Source organism: Argiope bruennichi, chromosome 5, assembly GCF_947563725.1.
Source record: "Argiope bruennichi chromosome 5, qqArgBrue1.1, whole genome shotgun sequence".
In the NCBI taxonomy this organism is placed as follows: Eukaryota; Metazoa; Arthropoda; class Arachnida; order Araneae; family Araneidae; genus Argiope; species Argiope bruennichi.
In genome coordinates this window covers 78,550,527-78,574,725 of record NC_079155.1, presented here as the reverse complement: position 1 = coordinate 78,574,725, position 24,199 = coordinate 78,550,527, and the positions used below count along the sequence as shown (strand labels likewise).

The window sequence follows — 24,199 nt, the reverse complement described above, 5'->3', positions numbered from 1 at the left end:
TATTTACTTATGTAATAGTTAAGCTAAAAGAAAACAAACTTACCATCCACATTATCAACCAGTTCAGGTACTATAGTGCAATTATTGCATTCCTCCTCACTTAAGGGGCTTACATCAAATGCTTTACATTGCACACAATCCCGAAATTCTGTACACCTTCCCTCACATGTTTGGAACTGAAAAATAATTAAGCAATAAGTATTAGAAAGAAAATAAGAATACATTATAAAAATGCCCTACATTTATAACTGCAATATATATGAATAATGTAAAATATTAAAGATGTCTGATCTCTGAAGCCTAATATGGCTAAATATCAAAAGTAAGAAATAATTGAAATGTCCCATTCAAGATCAGTTACAAAAACACTACAAAACTATTTGAAACTTACATCCTCATTTTGCATCAATTCTTTACTAAAATTATAGAGAAACATAACTTCTAATTTAATGGAAGCTTATTTTTATATTCTTTTGCAATAATTTATAAATTCTAGTTAAAGCAAAATTATTTCATTTTAATTTTCTATATGATCTGGGCATAAATAAAAAGTGATTCAACTGAATCCAAAATCTGAACATGTTGGTTGTTAAAATGAGATTAAATTTCATTAAAATATAAACTTCTTCCAACAATTTTAACATATTTTTAGTGGGGGGGGGGATCTTTTCATTTCGTATGATCCTATTAGATTTCATTTACTTCTAATCTATTACTTAATTTGTTTCTCTTTAAAAAAAATTTCTGAAAGTACGAAAATTGTTATAATTATGTTGAATACAACAATCATAAATAAGATAGTGCAAAAAGCTTCTCCTATGTGCATAGCCATAATATTTGAGTTAAATTTATGCACAGAGAAGAAAACAGAAAAAAAACAATGATATAAGCAATTAGATATCCAAAGGATTTATATATATATATATATATAAGTAAGGATCATCAAATAATGCTATTTTAATTAAAAAAAATAAAACTCAAAATTATAATTTTAAATACAACAATAATTTAAAATATAAGCAAATAGGTCTATTTTACAACATAATGCATATTTCTATAGTGTTGAGTGAATTATAAAATTATATCTGTCATAGAAATTACTGTTACATTAAAACAGCTCTTTATGAATATGAAAAGTTATTACAAACAAAAATGCATTTTTTTTCTTTATTAGATAGTAAAAAAAATTAATTATAAGCAAAATATAAACTCACACTACAATCACCACAATATGGACCACCAAAATATCCCCTCTCATCATCTCTGTAACACTGACATTCACCACAAACACATTCTCCTCGTCCACTGCAAAATCTTCCAGTTTCAATATCTGCAGGAGCAATGCAAGTGTCATTAGTAGCTCTACATTCGCAGGCAGATCCTGTCCATCCTGGATTACAAACACATTCACCACAACACCTTCCTCGTTCCTCTCCACCACATACTAGCCCACTGGAGTCTCGTTCACAAGAGAAAGTATCACACTCACAGTATTCACCATAGATCTTCAAATCACTGCTCTGGAAAGATTATCAATGAATAATGTTACATTTCATTTTTTAAATAAGAAATTAATAGAAAATAATGACTTCTTAAAGTAGTTTTCAAATATATACAATTTCTTATATAAAAAAATCATCTTCTTAGATTGGCTATTTACATCAATTCATCACTACTCTCAATTTTTAATTTCATGCATATGAATGTTCATGTCCGCTACTCAATCATAGAATTCATACTAAGAAAACAGTGGGGAAAGTCCAAAATTCATAAACTAAAAACAGTTTGTTACCCACTAGAGGAAAGGAATTGAGGTATTCTTTTCCTCATACAAAAGGTTTAATTTACATATCTTTGATATCCTTATTATTATTATTATTAGTTCAGTCATTATGATTCCCAACAGGCAGGGCAACCAGATCATGAATTTTTTTTATTATGTTGTCACATACTTTTAATTTGACGATCAATCTCAGAAACAACTTTTTTTCTTTCTTTTTTTTTTTTTCATACTGCCATATGAAATTGAATATCAGTAGTATGCAGGAAAGCCATAGATGTCATTTGCTTACATATTGTCAAAAATCGAGCAGCTATGGCCATCATTTGCGGCAACATGTTAATATACTAATGAGCTACAATAAAGTTTTCAGCAATATATCTATACAAACAATTAAACAGTTAAATAAAATAGAAATAGGCATGCAATACATACCGGTCCTGCATAACAATCACAAATTCCACACACACAGTCACCTCGGCCAGAACAAAGTGTACTGTTTTCATCTCTATTTTAAGGAAATATATAATTAACTGCAATTAAGAATAAAATCAAAAAATTTTCAAAAATAATTCATTTAACTTAAAACTTACTTTCTACACAATGACAATTTATCTTCTTTCACGACATCATCACCTTGACATTCACATTTTCTACCAAAAAAGTTAGCTTCACAACTACAAATGCCACAGGCATATGTACCAGCATTGCTGCATTCAGGACTAAGGAGTTCCTATATATATATATATATAAAAAAAACTCATCTTTAAAAATTAACAAGAAAGAATATTGAATTAATTGCTATTGAAAATGGTTAAAACAAAAATTCTAGGGAAACTGCTTGCAAATAAATTTTTATATTACACACAAATAAGAATGGAATTTATTTCATCTAACTTAAATTATACTCTAAAAATTCTTCATATATCATACATTAGCAAAACAATATAAATGATATCAAAAAGAGCAATTTCAATAACTTTCATAATTACTTTAAAATGTAAAAATATGATATGTTTCAACTTTAATATCAATAAATATTTGTGATTTTAGCATAAAAAAATAGCATAACAGTTTTTCAAATGAAAATGGATGTAATTATCATGAGATATAACATCAATTTCCAATTTTTTTTTTAAAAAAAAGAGCCAATAATACAAGCACAATTTTACACTACAGTCAAACCTCATTTAATGAGCACCTATGATAACGCAGTATTTTTGTGATTCATATAATGAGCAAAACAATATGTGAAAAAAGTAACATGCTTAATGTTTCGCAGAACGAGTGAGAAGGAGACACTGTGACATCAATGCCAGATTTGCCTGTATCAGTCTGAACTGAGCACTTGTTTGAAGAGAAATCTTATACTGACATAGAAGAAGTTTTGGCTGGATAGCATTGCTGAATGCAACACAGAAAGGTTTGTGCAAATGTCTGTGGAGCCTGAATCAATGAGACTATGCCTTTGGCCAAAATTTTAGGACTAGAGGTAGATATGGGGAATTGATGGGGTTTTGTAAGACATATCCAGAATTACCAAAGAAATTATGGAGCTACTGAAAGCAAAGCAAATTTCTGCATTGCACAATGAGAAACATCACTTGAAGTAAGTGTGTGAGCTACAAATTTATTTAATGATAATGTTGTGTCAAAAAACAAAAAGACGTTAGACAACTTTCTTACAAATAAAAAAAAAACAAATTATATATATATATTCAGAATTAAATGCATTGTCTGATTTTACATGGATCCTGGCAGAAAAAAAAAAATTATTTCTCTTAATGAGTGTTTCATATTTCCCCATTAAGATTCGGGAACAAATTATGTTCATTCAACAAGGTTCCACTATATTGTATTTTTCAAAGTTAATCAATCCTGGGATAATTATTCTTGATTATGCAACATTAACCCATTGAGCATGCATGCAGCTTTTTTGAAATATGCAAAAAATTATTTAAAAAAAATAATAAAGCAAACTTGAGGGCATTTTTTGAATCTTATACTACAAAGCAAAATGATCAAAGTAATTCAGAGATTGTTTCACAATGATCAATAAATGACGTAGTATATATCACTTCCTAAATTAATACTGATATCATTTATGAATTAAAAGTATACTATAATGAAGTTATGTATATTTTTACATACAATAAAAACCAATTTTTATACAAGGAATCTCATTACTTATTATCTCTTTTCATTGCTTTATGCTAATAATGCATATATATTTCTTTACAGTCTAAAAACAATAAATGTGAAATTTTTGAGACACAATATAAAGAAATCCAAAATGTTTAAATAACACAAAAACTAAGGATTAGAAAAATCACTTTCATAACAACAATTATAGGTAATCAACATGAAATGAGAAAAAATTTTCATTTCATAATGTGTGTTTATGTGTGTATGAATTTTTTTAGGCAATCAACATGAAATGAAAAATATTTTTCATTTCATAATTTGTGTTTGTGTGTGTATATGCGTACTGTGCGTATGTGTATGAATTTTTTTTTATTTCCCTAGCAAATGATATTTTCTGAAATTATCAACTGCTGGATAACTCCAATATATGGCATGATAATTGGACAATATTTCATTCGTACACCATTCATTTACTACAAAGTGAAAACTGAATCAGTTAAGTTAGTTACTGTGTAAACTGTAATGATTTATTTTCTCTTTCATGTAATTGAGTGAAGGGAACCATAAGTTTACAGAACAGAAAACAACAGCATTTATATACATCCAGAAATTCTAAATTCATCCAAAACAGTTATTGAACCAAGATTTCATCAGTCCAAGGACATTTATTTTATTTTTTATGCAGTTCTGTCAACTTGCTAATTATTCTTTTTAAAAACAGTTGTTTTTTCCCACTCTCATCTCTTTTTGCAATTCAAATATGGATCTACAATATGTTAATATACTCAGTTTACTTGTAAATGTTCACATACTTACAGACTATTTTTTAAAGCAATTTTCATATCTTTAAGTATGCTCATCCAAACTACAATGTCTTTTGTTATTCCAAAATTTTCACTTCTCCTCTATGAAACTGATTCCCAAATTTTCATAAAATTTTGAAAATTACATTAAATTCCTTTTTTTATTTGATAACCAGTTTTGCCATCAAAGTGTAATAAAATCCATTGATAAATATTTTAAAAAGTCATAAAATGTCTTACTGTAATAAAATCAAAGTCAAAATTACTCTAATAAAATATCATACTTTAAAAATGCATACTTTTCATATGCATAATATCATACTCATCATATACATATCATAAAAATGCATAATATCATACTTTTCCCTTTTTATTCTTAATTAACTGAAAATTATAAGTAACTGAATAAAAATAATAACAACTTGCACAGAAAGAAAAATTACCTCATATTCAGGTTTCTCACAATCACATTCACAAAGTAAATCCACATCCAAAGATATATCTTCATTAATACCTACAGGTGATATTTGTATCTTATGCGACCAGAGGCTCATATTTTTAGGACAGTCCAAGAGTTCAACTTTTACATCAAAATCCACCTACAATAATATCAATAAATAAAATAGAAAAATTATTCATTAAAAATCAAAAAGATTTAGATATCTTTAATTCAATTTTTAGATCCAGTTCTTAAAACACTTACCGTAGTGCCCACTTTTAAGCCTTCGCAAAAGTTGACATCTTTAACTTCTTCACTACAAATATCAATAACATGGCAAATTGTATTATACATATATCTTAGAGTAAATAATTATATTTTATCTAATATAATAGTAGAATTTTAATTTCTTATTCATCATAAATTGATGTCTTAATTTTTATAGTAAAATATATATTCATTAGTTTGTCAAATTCAGGATAGCAAAATCTGTGCATTTTCAGAAAAATCATAACTGTGCCAGAGCTATTCAAAATCGAATAATATAATATATGAAATAACCCTTTTAATGTTGTTTTCATGGAGAGAAAAAGTTATATTTATCATAATGCAATAAATTAAATAATTTTTTCAGCTATGTAAGGTCAGAAATATTTTTCATACTTTCATTCATCAGAAAAGAAATGCATCCATATTTTTCAGATTTATAGAAATCTGTCTTTTAATTTTTTACTTAAAAGAAATTTACAAATAAAACTGAATCAATCACATACTAAACCATTATCAAAGATGTTAATATATATATAAAAACAGCAATAATTAAATAAATTTTTGATCCAATTATTTATCTGAAAATGCAGTGGCAATAAGTTATTTACACATTTTTGAAAAAAAAAAAAAAAAAAAAAAAATCTGGAGGAGAGAGACCAAGAAGATGAAATATAGAAAAAAAGAAAAGGTTATATAGCTGAGAATGTATACTACTTAAATTTATGTTTTTTCCATTTTAATTTTTTAATCCTAGTTGAATTTTCAATTAATCTGGATTTATCTTCTTTCATTGGTTTTTTTTTTAACTTTGGTTTTTCCAAAAAACTTTTTTATTTGCTTTTTGCCATTTACTAAAGTTTGGCAAAAAACACAAGATAAGGCAATCATGCAATCTGTTCCTCCGAAAAGTGTTCACATAATGATTATATTATTTATTATAATATTTTTTAATTCCTCAAAGCTGTTATTGTTTAATATATATGTTAAAAATGCACTTTTAATAGGAAAACACATAGGAAAATGCACTTTTTAATTTAATAAAAAGTATTTTTTAATATTTATTAAAGATAATCTTGATAATATTCCATGAATAATTATACAAAAATTAATAATTAATGTCAATAAACCTATGTGCAGAGCTAATCATTTATAAGGGAAATCAGTATTAAGAATAATTTATATTTAAATTTAGAAAGAAGTAGATATAAATAATGCACATTTACCCTAAGCAACTTGATGAATAAGATATCTTTAGAAAATCTGGAGCAGTGTCCTTAAGTTCCACTTTAGATTGGATTTTCTATAAAAAAAAAAAAAAAAAAAAAAAAAAAAGCAAAGAAATGTTTAATAGTTTTTCTATTAAAATATCCATAAAAGAATTCATTACAATTAAAGACAGATTAATTTTGCTTTACTGTTAAATTTAAAAGGAAATTTTTATTCTGTATTCTACATAAATGATTTCCTATTAAAATAAAAATAATAATTCAGTATATATAATAAATAAATTAATACTTATAAATTTGGTCACTGCAAAATCAGCTGTAAATTACTACTTTTATACTAAAAAGAATGCAGTAATTAGATTCAGTATATAGGTTTCCTTCATCGCTTTGAAAAATATCAATTTTTTTTCTTTTGAAGAAATAAAATTACATTAACCTTCAAAAAAATGCAGAGTATGTTAAACAAAATAATAACTGAATGCTTAAATATACCACTAGATGTTAAGTATTTCAGATTTTCTTCAATTTAATTTTAATTTAAAATTCTTAACAGCACAAATCAAAATTTAATATTTTCCAGAAAAGAAATTTATTTTACAATTTTGGAGGATAGTAGAAAAATTACATTTATATAATGATTATTTTTATACACTGCTTTGCAGCTCTGAATATTTTTATATTCGGCATAAAAATAAGAATTCATTAATTTATTCACTTGTAAATTATGGAATATTAATCCATTTATTTATATATTACATTATTATTTTATATATCTCATCTATATACAATGCCCTCAATAACATTCAGTTTCCATTTTCCATGAAACATCAGAGAATCTGAGTTCAAAGCTTAACAGCTTTAAACCAGGCAATGTAAATAAATGTGGCATATCTATATATATATATAACCACTTTCCTCCCTTTTTTTTAAAACTTACATTGTATTGCTGCTGAATTAAATCTACAATGTTGGAAGCATCACTTTCTAATCTCTCAGCATAAGTTCCTTCCACATGCGTAGTCAGTCGCTGGTACAGAGGCAACTCAGAATCAGGGACAGCAAATATGATCAGAATTTTATTTTCAATAATCTTGTTATTTATTTGGCTCAAAGATGGATAATCCTATGTAAGAAAGTATAGAAAATTATTAAGATAGTTCGCTAGATAAATAAACTGTAGTGACAAAAGTGGAGAAATGGCCCTACAATCACATAAACAAGATAGAAAATATTTGTTCATAACTACAGAATAAGCAGGCAAGATACATGGAAAATATTGATTATCAATTTAAACTGTATGAATCTACTGACTGAATGCATACTTTTTAAGATCTGATATTTTTTTTTTCTCAAATTAAACACATAAATGACATTATTATTTTATTATAACTTTCAACAAACATAAAATAACCTTAAAATACAGAAAAATATTAATTTCAAGAGAATATGTATTATTTATAATTTAATTTAAATCTATTATTTCAATACTGTACAGTGTTAATAAAATTTAATATATTTGTACAAAAATAGCAACCATTCAAAATATTTTTTAAAGATTTATTAAATAAGATTACTAGCATTTACAAAAATTTCTAAACTTTATTTGTATTGATTTCTAAAATATTTTCTCTTAATGGAAATTTAAATTTCTGTAAGCAGTGGTCTTAAATTATAAATAATCAAATAAAAAAATAAATAAACAATTTGGCAGTTTAATGAAATATAAAAGACTTTTAATTTTGCTCAAGACAAAATATTGCATCTCAGGAGGGAAAAATGAACTTTTTATGACATTTATTGGCCAAGATTTTTAAGTCAAGTCATTGGCCAAGTTATTTTACAGACACTGAATAGTGACATTCTCTGAATGGTTTAAATTTATTTAATTGCTTACATCTCAATATTATTGGCTAAAACCTGAACATATTTTAAACATTTTAAATTTGTTTTCAAAAAGTTATAGCAATAAGCCCTTTTGAAACTAATTATTAATGCATTTTACATAACAGTTATTGTTTCCCTTGTGTTTAGCTTATTTACTAAAAATGAATAGAACAATCTTTTTTTTTTTCTTTTTCATATGAATAATTAATAAAACTTACCTGGTATATACTTTCAGTATAATAACCCTCATCATCTAAATGACAGCTGCCATCATTGGGTTTTACAATTCCACCTAACTGTAAAAATAAATAAGTTAAAAATAATAGAAACATAATTTTTGTCAAAATGAAATTTAAAAATCCTATGGTGGGTAAGTAAATATTCAGAATTTAGCCAAGAAACTGTCCAAAAATCCAAAATTATCCTTTAATCATGTATAAGCATTTTTTTCCCTAAATATTTAAAATAATTTTTATAATTTAAAAATATTTTTACTGATTAATAAATAGGCTTGAAGTGTATAGATTAATCCTTAATATTATTTGTCATGATCTGACTCCATGTAAGGGTTTGGAAGCAATCACTCTCCATTTTATATCAAAAATATATCTTTATTCCACAACTAACAACATCGCACACCTTGTTGTTAGTAGCTTCTCAGCATGTATTCTTCTGCACTCTCTGAGAGGTGGGAATACTGAGTCATGCTGTGCCTTAAGGCATTTTATGATTAATTGAGATGAAATCCATGTCAACTTTGGAGCGTTTTCTCCGAGAGAATTAGAATGATCGCTACAAGTCCAAAGAAAGTCTTGAAGTTATAATTATTTAAAAAGTACATGTTAATAAATAGATTCAACTCTATCATAAGATATTTTGATACACAATTTTCATTATCTTTTGATAAAAGTACAAAAAAAAAAAAAAGTGAGAGTGAGAGAAATAATTTTTTTTTATATACAATATATAATTTTTTTTTAATTATTTGGAAACTTAATATTAAAAATTCAAACCACTTCCAACATTACATAACCATTTAAATTAAACAGCCATGAACACCAATTCTGGACCAAAGGAAGTTCAAAAGAATTTGACTATAATATAATTTAAAAATTAATTCAATTCAAACTGCTCGTTAATACTATATTTTTAATGTTCCAAAATATTATAAGACCTACTGTCTTAATATTTTTGAATTATTTATCATTTTGTTCTTATACAAAACATTAAGTGTGGAAAAAAAATCTGAATCTATCTGAGTTTATATTTATCTGCTGGAATGACATAAATTTTACACATTATATATTAAAACTACTGCACAGCATATAAATAAAACTTAACAGTTTTAAATCTGTAGCATGTTGAATATACTTTTAGAAATTAAAAAATTCCAATTCATAATTTTGTTTTTTTAAATGTCATCAGTTATTTTAAAAACCAAGAAGAAAAGTACAATATTAAACATTTAAAAACTATTAAATGCTCAACAGAGTAAGAAAAACTAAAATTTCTAAAGATATTAATATTATTTTTATAAAAAAAAATCTAAAGATAACATTATACCATATCCAAAAAAAAAAAAAAAAAATACAAATTTAGATTTTTTTTTTCTTCTTTTTCCTAAGGAATTAATGAAATAAATCCAATTTGTAAACTTGATAGAGCAGATTATTATAATGACATTTTATTATGAGAACTGTTACAGAATGACATTCTATAATAGTTATGGAATGTACTATTATAGATTCTATATTGATACCCTTAAAGTAATTTTATTCCAAATAGTACAATATTTTAAGAATTTCTTTCATATATGTTTATTATATACATATAAAGGTTTTATATATATATATATATATATATATATATATATATATATATATATATAAAGGTTTAAATAAATTATATAAAATTTTACTTCAGTGGGAACTATAATTTAAAATGCATATTGATAAATAAAAAGAATTAAAGAACACTGCAAAATGCTTTTGAAAATAGCAACATAAAAATAATAATAAGCACTTTGATCTTATTAATTACATATTAAATATTTGGAACTAAAAACAGAAGAACCTGAACTTACCCATCAAGTAAAGAATGGGAGAAAGATAGCCAGTGAGAAAAAGTACACTGAAATAGCTAAAGAAACAGACACTTATAAATAGGAGAATTGAGCTCAATATAAAATCACACAATGTACAAAAGCTAGAAGATTTCATTTCACATAGATAGAAAACTAGAATGCAGCAAAGTTGAAGAAAAATGAAAGCAACATGCATCAAGTATATAAGCAAATGAAAAGGCAATGCATTTTAAAGCTTATATGAAAGAATATATTACAAAATGCAAATAATTATTTAAAATAATAAAATTCAGCTGCCAAAGTGGCTAGACCATCTCAAAATCTGCAACATTCAATAAATTACAAACCTTTCCATCTCCTGCATAGTGAAAAATACCATCTGTCGCAAATAGAATAATTTTTCTTGAGCGATCATTCCATTTAATTTTTTCCTGGAAAAAGTATAGAATTTTTAAAATAAGAAATTACTATCTTATACATCCTCTATTGTCTTTAAAAATTTATTAAAATCACACAACAAGAGTCAAATAATAATTTCTTAAAAATATAATAGTCAATCAAATGCAACAAAATCAAAAATAGTCAGCAAAAATATTTGAAGGGAAGTAAATCTAATAAACTCACTTTGCAGACAATGACTTGCATTATAGCATCAAATCCTCCTTCAGCATTGTCTAAGTTACCAGATAAATTTGCCCTAGAAACTTCTTTCTGTGAAAATACAAGGACATATATATATAAAAGCAGAAGACAAAAAGTAGAATTTCCCACTTCAGAGATTAGTTTTACAGCATTTTATCTATTCAAGAAGATTTATTAAAAACCTATATTTCCTGTTGAGAGGTCAGATATGGAGAGAAAAAGGACTTTGAGAAATGTGCCCATATCTTGAGTATAAAAGTAAAAGGAATTCATTTAAAAAGTGAAGTCACATTAAATTGCTAATTCAACTACTTTATGGGGCTAAAGAAATTAAAATGCAAAACAGTTTCTACTTCAGAAAATGAAAATCACAGCAGTCAGATTTATAGAAATACAGAAAAAATTACAAGTTCAAGCAAATAAAAAATAGAAATTGGTTTATTTTCATAAATTAAGCAGCATTAAAAAGAATTTATTTTAAAGTTGTACATAAATTGAATTTATAATATATATCAGAAATTAAATTAAACAAAACAATAAGGTATTGTATTATTATTATTTTCAAACAAGATTACTTTTAACATTCCATAGCCTTTTGTCATCAACTTTTTGTAAAAAGTTATTTAGAAAATACGTATCACAATGAAAAATAATTTGTGAAATTAAAATTTTTCAGATAAACAAGCATATACATAAAAAGAATCCAAATTAAAAAGTAATTTAATGAAATTATTTGCAAAGTACAGACAGAAAAACTTACGGTAAATAGTGTAACATCATCATTCAAAGACAGATGATTTCTAAAACCATATGGAGAATTGCAATACACATCTCGACAAGGGTTACGTAATCTAGAAAAGAAGTATAAAATAAAAAAAAGAGAGCTATTAAAATTTATTAAAGGTGTTATGCATTGTTTCAAAACTATTATAATAAAAAGGCCTTTATATTTTGCAAATCAAATGACAAAATCTATTAATATTGTTCTTTTGACATCTGTTACATCAATAAAGTGACAGTAATAAATAAGAGACATATCCTCAATAGACTGATTTTTGATACAATTTAAATTTTTTATTTCTTAATTGATGAAACTGTTTTGCAAAAAATTAAAATTAACCTAACAAACTTTAAACCAATAAGAGCAAAATAACAATTGCCCTTTTTTGTATTAAAATACTCAAATAAGCTGTTTCTTGCAGAATGGCATATACAAACATCTACGCACACATACAAAAAGAAATCAAAAACTATAAAAAAAATAATATCACCAAGAATATTGATAAACTTAATTATATTATATGATCTAATATTTAATGTTCATAAACAAACCATACCTATCAGGAACCATATCAACATAAGGCATTACAACTTTATCAATAAAGGATCCAAAACCAAGTCGGAAATTTTTTGTAACATTATTCATACTTTCAGCTGTAACAAAGACACTATGTTAATATTAAAGTCACAGACAAAAAAATTTAAACAACCAGTTGAAAGTTCTAAATATTGAAAGCAAAATACTTTATATATATTTAAGCATTCATTAATATCTACATTAAATTGTTTGAAAAATTAAAATAATTTGTAGCATTTGTTCAATACAATTTAAAATATACATTTAGTGAAAATAAATAAAAAATTATTTCAAATATCAAATTTAAATCACTAAAAATTATATTTTAATGACTATATATTTTTTAATGAAAACTGAGTGAAATAATATATAAAACAAAAAAAGAGTGATCATCATGTTATGCTAGCATTATTATATTTGAGGAAAAGGAAATAAATAAATAAATAAGCAAGGGAGGCAAAATTCTCTGGGGTCAACTTTCAGAGTTATTTTCTTTTTTCCATGATTGATATGAAACTTGTCAAAAATGATGAATGATGATTAAAAGATGTAAGTTGATCTTACCACAACTGGAAACTGCACAATTTCTTCATAGAAAAAAAAAAAAAAAAAAAAAAAAAAAAGATAGATTGATGGAGGCTTTTACAGCTCAGAGGATTGGAAGGTTTTCATAGCTTACAACTCTTATTTTTACAAAAGTAAAAAAATACATTAATAGGTTTTATTTATGATTTCAACTAATGATTCCACAGATTCAATTTTCTTAAAAATTCTTCATACTTTTTATCTAGATGAAGAAAATCCATTTTATTTTACAAAATGTTGGATTTAGTTGTTATATGACAAATCTTTATATTTTAAAAAGATTCATAAACAGTCAACACAATAATAATAAAAAAAATGCTTAATTTATAAAATAGGATAATTTTTTTCATCGAATAAATAATTAATTTGCTTTAAAAATTCATTCAAAATTCAGAATAATTCACTTTTTTTATTTTATTTACTGATTGTCGAATTAAAGAAATTACCATACAAAATGAAGGGGGGGGGGGAAATCAATGATTGCAAACATCGTAAGTGGTATTTGAATGATAATTCCAAGAATCATTAAAAGTTACTTCAGTATAACATGAAGTAATTTATGGTATCAACTGAAAACTTCTGATGGTTAATAGAAACAAAAAATTACTTTATTCAATGAATTCATCAAATTGTTTCTTTTACATAAAGAGGAGACAACTTAATATTGCATATATGCATATACTGCATTCAAAATAAATATATTGCAAATAAATATATATATTCAAAATAAATATATTGCATTCAAAATATATTCTTCAAAATAAATCTTCCCTTCAAAAGCATTAATTATCAAAAAGACCCAAAAAATTATTTACTAACTAAGCAATCTATCAAAAATAGATTGTCTGTAAGAATTTCATTCAGTTTGAAATAATGATTGTAGTGATTTTATTAATAAAATAAAAAGTAACTTTTTCAAATGGCTTAAAAAAAAAAAAAAACTCTCTTGGAATTTCAAGCTTTCTACTAAATCGTAAGGGTATATGTATCTATATGAAAAATCTTTTTTTCTTTTTCTTTGCCATAAATATTTGGGTTTATATAATTTAATGTATAAATTAATTATTATCTTTAAAAACCAAGAAAAAAAGGGGGAGAATTTATCTAAAATAAGAAATATTCCATATATCCTGCAATAAATGGCAAATTTACCTATAGTATCTGCTAATTCAGCCAGCGTTTCTTTATGTTTCTTCATAGTGAAAGTAAGATCCATAAGATAATAAAGGTCTACTGGGTAATCTTCAGCTTGTCTAAAAGTAACTTTAAATTTAGCTGGATCTCCTAAATTATTTAGGAAAAAAAAAAAAAAAAAAAAAAAAAAAAAAAACAAGTGTTTCATATTTATATATAAAAATTAAAGAGTAAATAAAAAGATAATGTTGTTAATGAGCTGAATATATTAACCTGCTCTCAAAGAAAGCTTCAATTTTTGTGGTTTCAATTGAATGGCAGAACCAGCTACAGCACCAGCATCACTTAAAGGTTCATTCTGAAAAATTGTCCAATTTTTATTATCATCCTCACATATACATATTTAGTACGATAAAAATAATATATATTCTTCCATAAACAAAAATACATTCAATCATAAGTATATCAATTCAATACAATTAACTAAATTGCATATCAATTCAATATTTCAATTATAAGTACTATGCAATTCAATTATAAGTATATCAATTCAATACCATTAACTAAATTGTAAATTAATTCAATATTTTAATTATAAGTATTATTCGAATCAATTATAAGTATATCATTTAAATACTTTTAATTAAGTTAAATGTGAATAAGTATTCAAATTTAATAATAATTCAATTATTCAATTCAAAGGAATAATTGAATTTAAGGATACAGAATTCAATTCATTTAAGGAATTTTGAATAATTATTTATAATTCAATTTGCAGGAATTTTGGACAGCATGTTTGAAATAACAAAATAAAATATTATCAATAAAACAAAGTTTTACCTCCAAAATTTCTGAGGTAGTGGCAGGAGTTACAATATTTTCCTTTGGACATCCTCTTTCATTTAAGTTACCAATTTTATCACATCTAGGAGCACCTCTTTTATAGACCTATTAAAATAAAAGGCAATCGAATTAATAATGAATTCATGAAATGAGAAAAGTAAAAATGTTGAAATAAGAGTTAAATATTTTTATAAAAAAATATGTAATCAGCTCTGTCATTCACACGACTGACAGTTCCTGTGATTCTTTTTGATTTGAGTAACAGATGTATTTTAAAAAATCAGATTAATGTGATATAACATGTGATATAACAAGAGAGAATGGCAATTTCAATTTTTTCTGCACCCAACAATTTTTTCATAACACTTGCCTTCAAAATGCGAATTAAAACCTAAACATGTTTTCAAAATATCTAAAATCTGCTTACAGATCAATGATACATTTCAAGTTAATCCATAACTTTAAACAAATTAACAAACTATAACAAAAATATACCACAAGTATATATTGGTACACAATAATTATTGCAATAATTCAGTATACAATAATGATTACAATTTTTTTAAAAAGTAATTAAATTGGACTCAAACATAACGAGCAAAAATTTTTATTGAGAGTTTTCTGTTATTGAAATTAACAAATTTTCAATCTATTAGCAATCTTTAAAAAAAAATCTTAAAGAAATAATACACAAAAATTGTGGAATTTCAAATATTGGAATAAATGATGAAAAAATTAATTAAAAATATAAAAATATTTAATACTTACTTTAGCTGAACACCAAGCACAATTGTGAGAAGCCAAACATGCTCCACATGTAGCTCGTGAAGAACATGGAGTCACATCTTCACATATTGTAGCTAGAATTATTTGAAAAATTTATAAAAATACATATAAGTCGGTCATAAAAAGTAGCTAAATCAGTAATTTTTATAATATACAAATACATATTAATTTTCATTTAAATGTTATAAAACAGTCATTGTAATGTTTAATATAATAGGATAGGATATATTTAGGATAGTGCTTATATCCTATATAATTTTTTTTAATTCTACTATAACATATTTTGTAAAACAATATTAAAGTAAAATAGTTAAGGTAAATGAATAGAATATAATTTAATTTTGTATCTATTATTTTAAACTGTAAAATAAAAACATATTCATCAATATGTTATTCTTGAATTTAAAATCTACTTTACTTTGAATTGTTAAAATGTATTTAAGGAAGTGCTGATTTTAGTTAAATAAAGAACAAGGATCGATTTAATAATGCAATTATAGATATCAACACGGGAATAATTATACAAATTATATGAACATATTTTTGTAGTTCTACAAAATTCAGCATTGTAACAGAAAACATTTAAAAATATCAAACTAGCGAAATAATAGTAAAATTTGATTTTAGAATAAATAAATGGAGATTTAAAAAATATGGGGCATACCCGATATTAAACAAGCAAAAATTATCCAACAGAACAGCATTGTGTCACTTGAAAATCTCTCTGGTTGCACCTGAAAATAAGACATTCATATCTGAAATCAACACATTATCTAAATCTAAAAAAAAAAAAAAATGTATTACGCCTGCAGAAGCACATATATATCATTGATACACAATGTTTACTTGCTATCATTACTAGATGGTTCTTTTAATCCGAATACATTAGCGAAGTACTTACCGGTCTTTGGCTTGAATACGTCAAAATGGAATGGAAATTAACACAAAGATCTATTTAAATCAAAATATGAGCTACTTGTAAAAGAAACAACGAAAATACTTGAAAACACTTCAGCAATCGCGTACAATTTAGACAATAACTTCAGTATTCTTCTGTGGTTGCACTTCCTCGCTTATCATTTTTCCTTAAGCGGTCACTACTCAGATAACCACAGACTCAATGAGTAAGATTTAGATTACAACCAAGGATATATGATGTTTTGCGCAGTAATGCTACAAAAATAAAGGATATGAGATGGTCTTGAATAAATTGGTAAATTTCAATGCATCAAAATAATTTGAAATATATAAATTGGTGCTGATCATTTGTTATTGTTTTCCTTTTCATTGCTTTCCTTAAAATTCTTATATATTTTCACTTCAGTTCAAACTCCATTTTGATTCGATAATTTAAGGACAATTTAAGATTTATAATATGATTTTTAGGGAGTAGAGAATTTTCACTTTATTCAAGAGAAATTAAAAATACATTTATTCTGGCATAGCAATAAAATTACATTCAGATTAAGTATATTTTTTCATTTTCTCATTGAAATAAAATTAATAATCGTAAGTGCATTCGTGAATCGTATACAGTGATAAAAAAACTGTGTAATTTTCATGTTGAAGATGAAATAAAAGATAAATGAACAACATATTTTGTTTGTATTTCATAAATATAGTGGGAATTATAATTACATGCTTCGGGATATATTGTTGAATGAGGTTTGTATTTGATATAATGCTAAAAATTAAATTTTATAGTTTCTTGTTCGTTTATAATCGTATACATATTGTCATAAAATGTGTATTGTAAAATTAAGTGAAACTCAGTAGTTTAAAGCAGTCCTTGAATTCTTAAATATCTTTTTAAATTAAATTTGAACACGGATTATTTATTGATGATTTGAAAATGCACATATGTTATTTATCAGCGTATTGCATAAATTGAGACATTTTTGCCGATTCGAGTATTTGAAAAACAGTTTTCCTTTAAAATTTGAAACATCTTGAAAAATATTTACTGTTTATGCATTCTATCTGTGTAAACTGAAGAAAGTCAAGTTGTTCAACTAAGTTTTACTTGCAACATGCAGTGGTTAAACGTATTAATTTTATCATGCAGTATTACACCCACTTGATTCTTTAGAAGAAACTTTCCTCATCAAATTTCGCTTCCTTCAGAATATTTTGCTATTTAATAGTGTACTGAATATTCTTATATTAATATATAGTTACTTTATTTTCTAAATCTGTCAAACTAGGAATTTAGAATTATCTATGTAAGTTGCTAATTGAAGTTTTCAAAAAAAAAAAAAAAGTACTATTGAAGAAAATAGTACTACTAAGTGATATTTTATATGAATTCCTCATTTTTTTCTTTCCTGAAATTATATTTTTTGTATTTCTGATTAGTATATAAATGAAATGTGGGGAGGGGAATAGTCTTCACTTTTATGAAATGCAAAACCTAAGACAATGCTTTTTGTTTGTTTCTCTCATCTGATTATATGATTCTTCATTGTTATTTTATAAAAGCATGCTTAATAGTCTTACAATAATCTTTTATTACTATATATCTATTGGCTTTTATCATTGTAACATGATATATAAATTTTTTAGTGCTCAAATAAATCAAATTTAAATTATTGTTACCTGTCATTTTAGTGCAAGAAAGAAAAAATATGTATGAATCAGTTGAGTAAAAATAACTTTGTAGAAGGACTTGTGAGTGATAGTAATGTGAAATCTACTAAATTAATTTTTATTCAAAATGGAGTTCGTTTTATGATAAGCATGAATTAATCAATCAGTGAAGCTATTTTTGCTGTAGATTGATTAAGAGTGAATTAATCAAATGCAAAAATAATCATATTTTAATGATCATACTTTTTATTTTGTATGCTGTTCAAAATCATTTTAAGAATGATTTCAGTAAATATTTGTGATGGTTTTTCTAATTTTTCTACTCTGATTAAAAACAAACCATTTTTAGGATAATTAAAAGAATGTAAAAGTTTAAAAAGGATATTAAAGTTTGCAAAAATTTTATTGCAATTAGTGGCTTAGAAGGTGTATTATGAGAAGGAATTTGTAAATGGTCAATTTTTTTTTGTTAAATATTTGTATACAAAATATGAATCCCACATTTGATAAATTAGAATAACTTGAAAATATATTTTGTTGCATCTAGCAGCATCAAAAATGCTCTCTGTTCTGTAGGTTCTAATCATAGATGAAATTTAATTCTAAAATTTTCATAATATTCATCAAATTTTCATATTAAACATATTGAGCAAGATATTTGAAACTATTAAGCTGAAAACAAAACTGATTATATTTGACAAAGCATTATAGGATGTTATAATGTCTTACTAACTAGTTAAAGGATTCGAATTTATGGATAATTATATCGATTTGTTATTATAAAATTTCCTAAATTTTTAAGGAAATGATCATATGTTATTTATTGATATTTTCTTTATGAAGAACAATCTACTTAGTATAATTATTTTTTTACAATATACAGTGGCTCCCAAAATTGAGTATACACTATACTCTTTCTTCTTTAATTTTATTCTTTTTGATCTTAACATTCCTATTTATGGCTAATATTTATAAGAACGACAGAATATACATTAACAAAAGTATTAGGCTAAAAAACAAAACGGAGGAATCAATAATATTTGTATTACAATAATTTTTATGTCAAAGTTACAAATTCCAAAGTCACAAAATTGAGTATACACCTTATAAAATATGCGATTTGACTACTATTATTTATTTTCAAATGAATTAGTAAAATAGTTTTGTTACTTTAAATGGAAATCATTGATTTCCAAGCGAAAACAAACGTTTTGGTTATCATAATAAGCCCCAGAAATGAAACAAATGTTGAAATTTGGAAACTTGTTATTCGATTGTCTGAAGATGCTAAATCTCTACGAAAAATTGCAGAGGAAATTCAATGCAGTCACAGATGCGTTCAAAAAATTATCCAGAAGTATAAAATGTATAGCCAAATTTATAATAAACCTGGAAGAGGATGAAAAGAAATCCTCAGTGTCACGACCAAGAGAAGAGTTATTCGAGAGGTAGCAAACAATACTAAGGGGAATGCTACATTTACTTCAAGAACAATTGGAAAAAGTGTTTTTGCAGAAACAATTCGAAGAGTAATCTGAAAAGCCAATTATAACGGTTGTGTAGCCAGAACAAAACTATTCATTTCCAAAGTAAATGGAGAGAAAAGAATTTCATTTGCTAAAAGTCATATTTCCAAACCTCCAGACTTCTGGAATCAAGTAATATTCAGTGACGAAGTAAGTTCAAATTTTTTGGTAGTGATGGTCGATGTTATGTTTGGAGAAAGCCCAATTCTGAACTTCTTCCTAAAAACATCAATGCTACTGTCAAGCACGGAGGTGGTTCACTTCTTGTATGGGGCTGTGTGTCTGCAAAAGGAGTGGGAAATATATTTTTCATTGATGGAATCATGGACAAAATCAAATATTTGGATATATTTAAGAACCATTTAAAACAGTGCCCAGAATTTGGGTTTAGGGTCAAGTTTTCTGTTTCAACAAGATAATGACCTGAAGCATACAGCTAAAATAGTTAAGTTATGATTGTTGTATAATTGTAAATTGCAATTACACACCCCTCCTCAATCTCCAGATCTCAATGTGATTGAAAATTTTTGGGCACAATTAGGAAAATCAGTTCAAAAACACAATATTAGAGGCAAGGAACATTTAAAAAGAGTATTACAAGAAGAATGGTCGAAAATATCCAGCGAAACAACTTAAATTCTTGTCAACTCAATGCCATGCCATTTACAAGCTGTTCTAAATGCAACAAAATATTAATTTATCTTTTTCTCTTTTTGTTGACAGATTTTGTTAGATGTATACTCAATTTTGTGACTTTGGAATTTGTAACTTTGACATAAAAATGACTGTAATAAAAATATTGATTCCTCCATTTTGTTTTTTAGCCTAATATTTTGTTAATGTATATTTTGTCATTCTTATAAATATTAGCCATAAATAGGAATGGTAAGATCAAAAAGAATAAAATTAAAGAACAAAGAGTAAAGTGTATACTCAATTTTGGGAGCCGCTTTATGTATATATATATATGTACACACATTTAGATTTTTATTAATCATAAATTTTGGTTATCTTAATTACCCTTCAAATTAAGAACTATATCATAGTAAGTTGACATTCTAAATATCCAAGATATAGCTTAACATCTCAAGTATGTAATTATACAATATGATACTCCTGTTTTTAATATCATTCTTGATAAAGTGATTCTAGAATCCTGATATTGCCATATAAAATGGAATGTGAAATTTTGATTTGTCATGGTTATAAATTATTAATTACATCACACTGAGAGACTTGCTAATATCACCATCTTGTTGTATAATTACATTATTTATAAATTAAATACAAAAATTATATTTTATTATTTATATTTCAGGGAATTATAGTTTTAATGCCATTATTTGAACCTGCTTATTAAGCATAGGGATTTTTGTGATGTTCATTAGATTTTCCCACTAAACCAGTTGCCATTGTCTGAGAATTTTTGCTATGCAACATTGATTCTCAGCTGTTAAAATAAATGTGTGTCCTTTCAGCACCATTTGGAAAAATTTGTCTTATTTCTTAATAACTTAATTGTAAAACTATCTCGACTGATACCTTCAGTCATAAATAACAAAGAGTGTTAGCTCTATATTGATTTATCCACGTACTAAGCCTTAATAGTTGCTTCCATATTATAATACATTATTATTATTATGGAAATCTGAATTGATAAATTGTATTAAGCTAAATTTATTAATCTTCTTATGTTTTGATCCTGTTTTTATTCAAATAATTATTTTATTATTATTTTAGTAGAATAGGAGTCTTTCCCACCAGAAATGGATCAAAGAATAACTTGCAGTTCAAGCCGAATTGCAAAAGGAAGAGGCAGATCAAGAAATGTTGGTAATCTTCATGTAATAAATACAAATTTACCAGCTGCCATAAATAATCCTCCCGAATATATTAGAACTGTTACCATAACTCACAAAAAGAATATTCAAAATCCTGAACCATTGGAAGTAAAAAATATTGTTGTACATAAAACACCAATTGCAACAAGAGTCTTTGCTCTTCAGAAAGGTGCAGCGATGTCATTTACAAAGAAAAAAATTAATGCAGCAAAAAACTTTTTACAGCAGCATAATAAAGAATCCCCATTAAAAAAAGCCATTAACACAAAAGCAAACTTAACAGATGATTGTTCAAAATCAAGTTTATCAAATAATAATCCATCTTCTAATTTAATAAATAATAGTTCATTGCCTAGCACATCACATAATAATAATAATGCATCCAACTCACCAAATGGCAGTGTGACTTCTAATTCATCAAATAATTTAAAATCTAATAAGAATAAATCTATAAGTATTTCTCAACAGCCACATAATAGTTCAGCTTTGTATGATGTGAACATGTCATTGAAAGCAAAAAATACTAATACCACACAACCTACTCCACACAAAGAAAAGAAAGACATAATTGTTCAAAAAGATGAATCAGGCTCTGCATGGGTTCCTGTCCATATGAGACAAGCTAATACAACAAGATATTTTAAAAATTATGAAAAGAATAAAATACCTATTAAAAATGATGCACCTTCAAGAAATATTGAAAGGAACCAGAACAGGGCTGTATTTAATAAGAGTAACTCAAAGGAGAAAAATAAAAGAGTAAAAGAACTTCATTTAAAAATGTGTAGAGATTCAAAAAATGAGAGATCAGTTATCCATAGATATTCTAGTTCTTCAAGACATTCTTCATCTAGGCAGGAAGAGGAATGGTATTATGAGAAAAGGTATGGGCTTTCTAGAAGATCTAGGGATTATGAGAGAGAACGGCACTATAAAGAAAGTTATCCATATTATTTTTCTCGGGAATCTCGTGAAGCTAGAAAATCTTTCCGTGAAGAGTTTGAAGCACTTGAAGATGTTTCTGATGTTCCTTTAGAAGAAGATTTTGAAGAAGTTGAAACTGCTTCCTTGGAAGATCCTAGCATGTATATTGGCTTTCGCAAGTATAAAATAAAATATTTAACATCTAAATGCCTTGGTTTTTTTAAGCCCAAAAGATATCATATATCTAACCGCAAACATTTTAGATTCACAAATAAGGAAGAATCTGTGGATGTTGTTTCAGAGGCAGAGTATGAAACAGACCATATAGCTGTAGAAAAGGATTCTAAGATTACACAAGATGATAGATTAAAAGCTAACAATGGTAAAATAGATGCCACTTCCAAAAGTGCTCAAAATGAAATTTTTGAAACTGCGAGTGAATCTGTGGGGATAGAAAATTCTACTGATGTTCTAAAAGTTACTAATAATGAACTTGCAAAATGTGAAGCAAGTGCGTCTGCATTGGATTCAAATGAAAGCATGTTAGTTTTGGCTGATGATCTCAATAATTCAACTAAAATGGATACTAGTGATACTACAATTAGTATGCCATCTATAAAGGTAATATAACTTCTTTTTTTTAAAAAAAATTGTTAACGAAATTTTCAAATAATATTTTTTTCTTTTATTGATTTTCTGCCTGTATATATAGTTACTTTGTCTTGCCCATTATTAATTTTTTACTTATTATATTTTAAGCAGAGAACCAATTTTTAAAAATGCAGTCACTTTATTATAAACATTTATTCCATAAAAAATTGTTTTATCAATATTATTTTATAGTTTTTTGTTTAATTTTTTATATATGAATTATGAAGCATGAATTGCTTATTCAATCATTTTTAAAGCTGTTGTAAGATTTCTTTTATTTTCAGAAGAAACAAGAGGTTGTTTCCAATTCTAAACTTTATTATACATGCATACCAGAATCAGATTCTCCTGGTAAGTAACTTTTGTACTTAGAAGTTGGTTCGGTAATACTATTCTTTGCATTTTGTGCCATGAAAAATCATTGTAATATTAAATCTATTTCTTAATTTTATTAAATTAATTAAATTTATTTCTATAATGTTTTATAATGTATTTTGATTGCTTTATATGCTTCTTTATTTATCTCAAAAATTTCCAGGTATCAAATTATGTAGCTTAAATTTAAAGAAAGAAAAAAGTGGATTTTAAAAAAAATTTCTATTTAATTTATTAATTCGCTTTTGCTTTTGCATTTAGTTTTTATAGTAACCATTGTCTTTTTTTTTAATGAAAGTTATTTAATTATGTTCTTAAT

The 24,199-nt window shown here is 25.5% G+C and overlaps 2 protein-coding genes across 4 annotated transcripts in view; one reads left to right on the top strand and one right to left on the bottom strand.

Annotated features, from left to right (window-relative positions):
• LOC129968904 (integrin beta-PS-like) overlaps positions 1-17,272 on the bottom strand; it is a 23,067-nt gene extending 5,795 nt beyond the window's left edge. Inside the window, exons 1-19 of the mRNA XM_056083242.1 lie at positions 16,879-17,272; positions 16,642-16,711; positions 15,960-16,051; positions 15,189-15,296; positions 14,622-14,706; positions 14,367-14,498; positions 12,610-12,706; positions 12,033-12,123; positions 11,255-11,341; positions 10,978-11,061; positions 8,766-8,843; positions 7,601-7,786; positions 6,661-6,737; positions 5,432-5,483; positions 5,172-5,327; positions 2,374-2,513; positions 2,216-2,288; positions 1,215-1,520; positions 44-176 (exon numbers count right to left, since the gene is read on the bottom strand). Coding sequence (XP_055939217.1) covers positions 44-176; positions 1,215-1,520; positions 2,216-2,288; positions 2,374-2,513; positions 5,172-5,327; positions 5,432-5,483; positions 6,661-6,737; positions 7,601-7,786; positions 8,766-8,843; positions 10,978-11,061; positions 11,255-11,341; positions 12,033-12,123; positions 12,610-12,706; positions 14,367-14,498; positions 14,622-14,706; positions 15,189-15,296; positions 15,960-16,051; positions 16,642-16,681 — 2,017 coding nt within the window. The 5' untranslated portion in view covers positions 16,682-16,711; positions 16,879-17,272. The remainder of the gene's footprint in view (positions 1-43; positions 177-1,214; positions 1,521-2,215; positions 2,289-2,373; positions 2,514-5,171; positions 5,328-5,431; positions 5,484-6,660; positions 6,738-7,600; positions 7,787-8,765; positions 8,844-10,977; positions 11,062-11,254; positions 11,342-12,032; positions 12,124-12,609; positions 12,707-14,366; positions 14,499-14,621; positions 14,707-15,188; positions 15,297-15,959; positions 16,052-16,641; positions 16,712-16,878) is intronic.
• The window catches only part of LOC129968903 (uncharacterized), a 25,711-nt gene continuing 18,614 nt past the window's right edge, over positions 17,103-24,199 (top strand). The window contains exons 1-3 of one of the 3 annotated variants that reach the window (XM_056083241.1): positions 17,103-17,190; positions 21,830-23,475; positions 23,790-23,856. In XM_056083241.1, coding sequence (XP_055939216.1) covers positions 21,856-23,475; positions 23,790-23,856 — 1,687 coding nt within the window. In that variant the 5' untranslated portion in view covers positions 17,103-17,190; positions 21,830-21,855. Of the gene's footprint in view, positions 17,191-17,503; positions 17,643-21,829; positions 23,476-23,789; positions 23,857-24,199 lie in introns of those variants that run through there. The other 2 variants (XM_056083240.1, XM_056083239.1) reach the window with 2 other exon arrangements.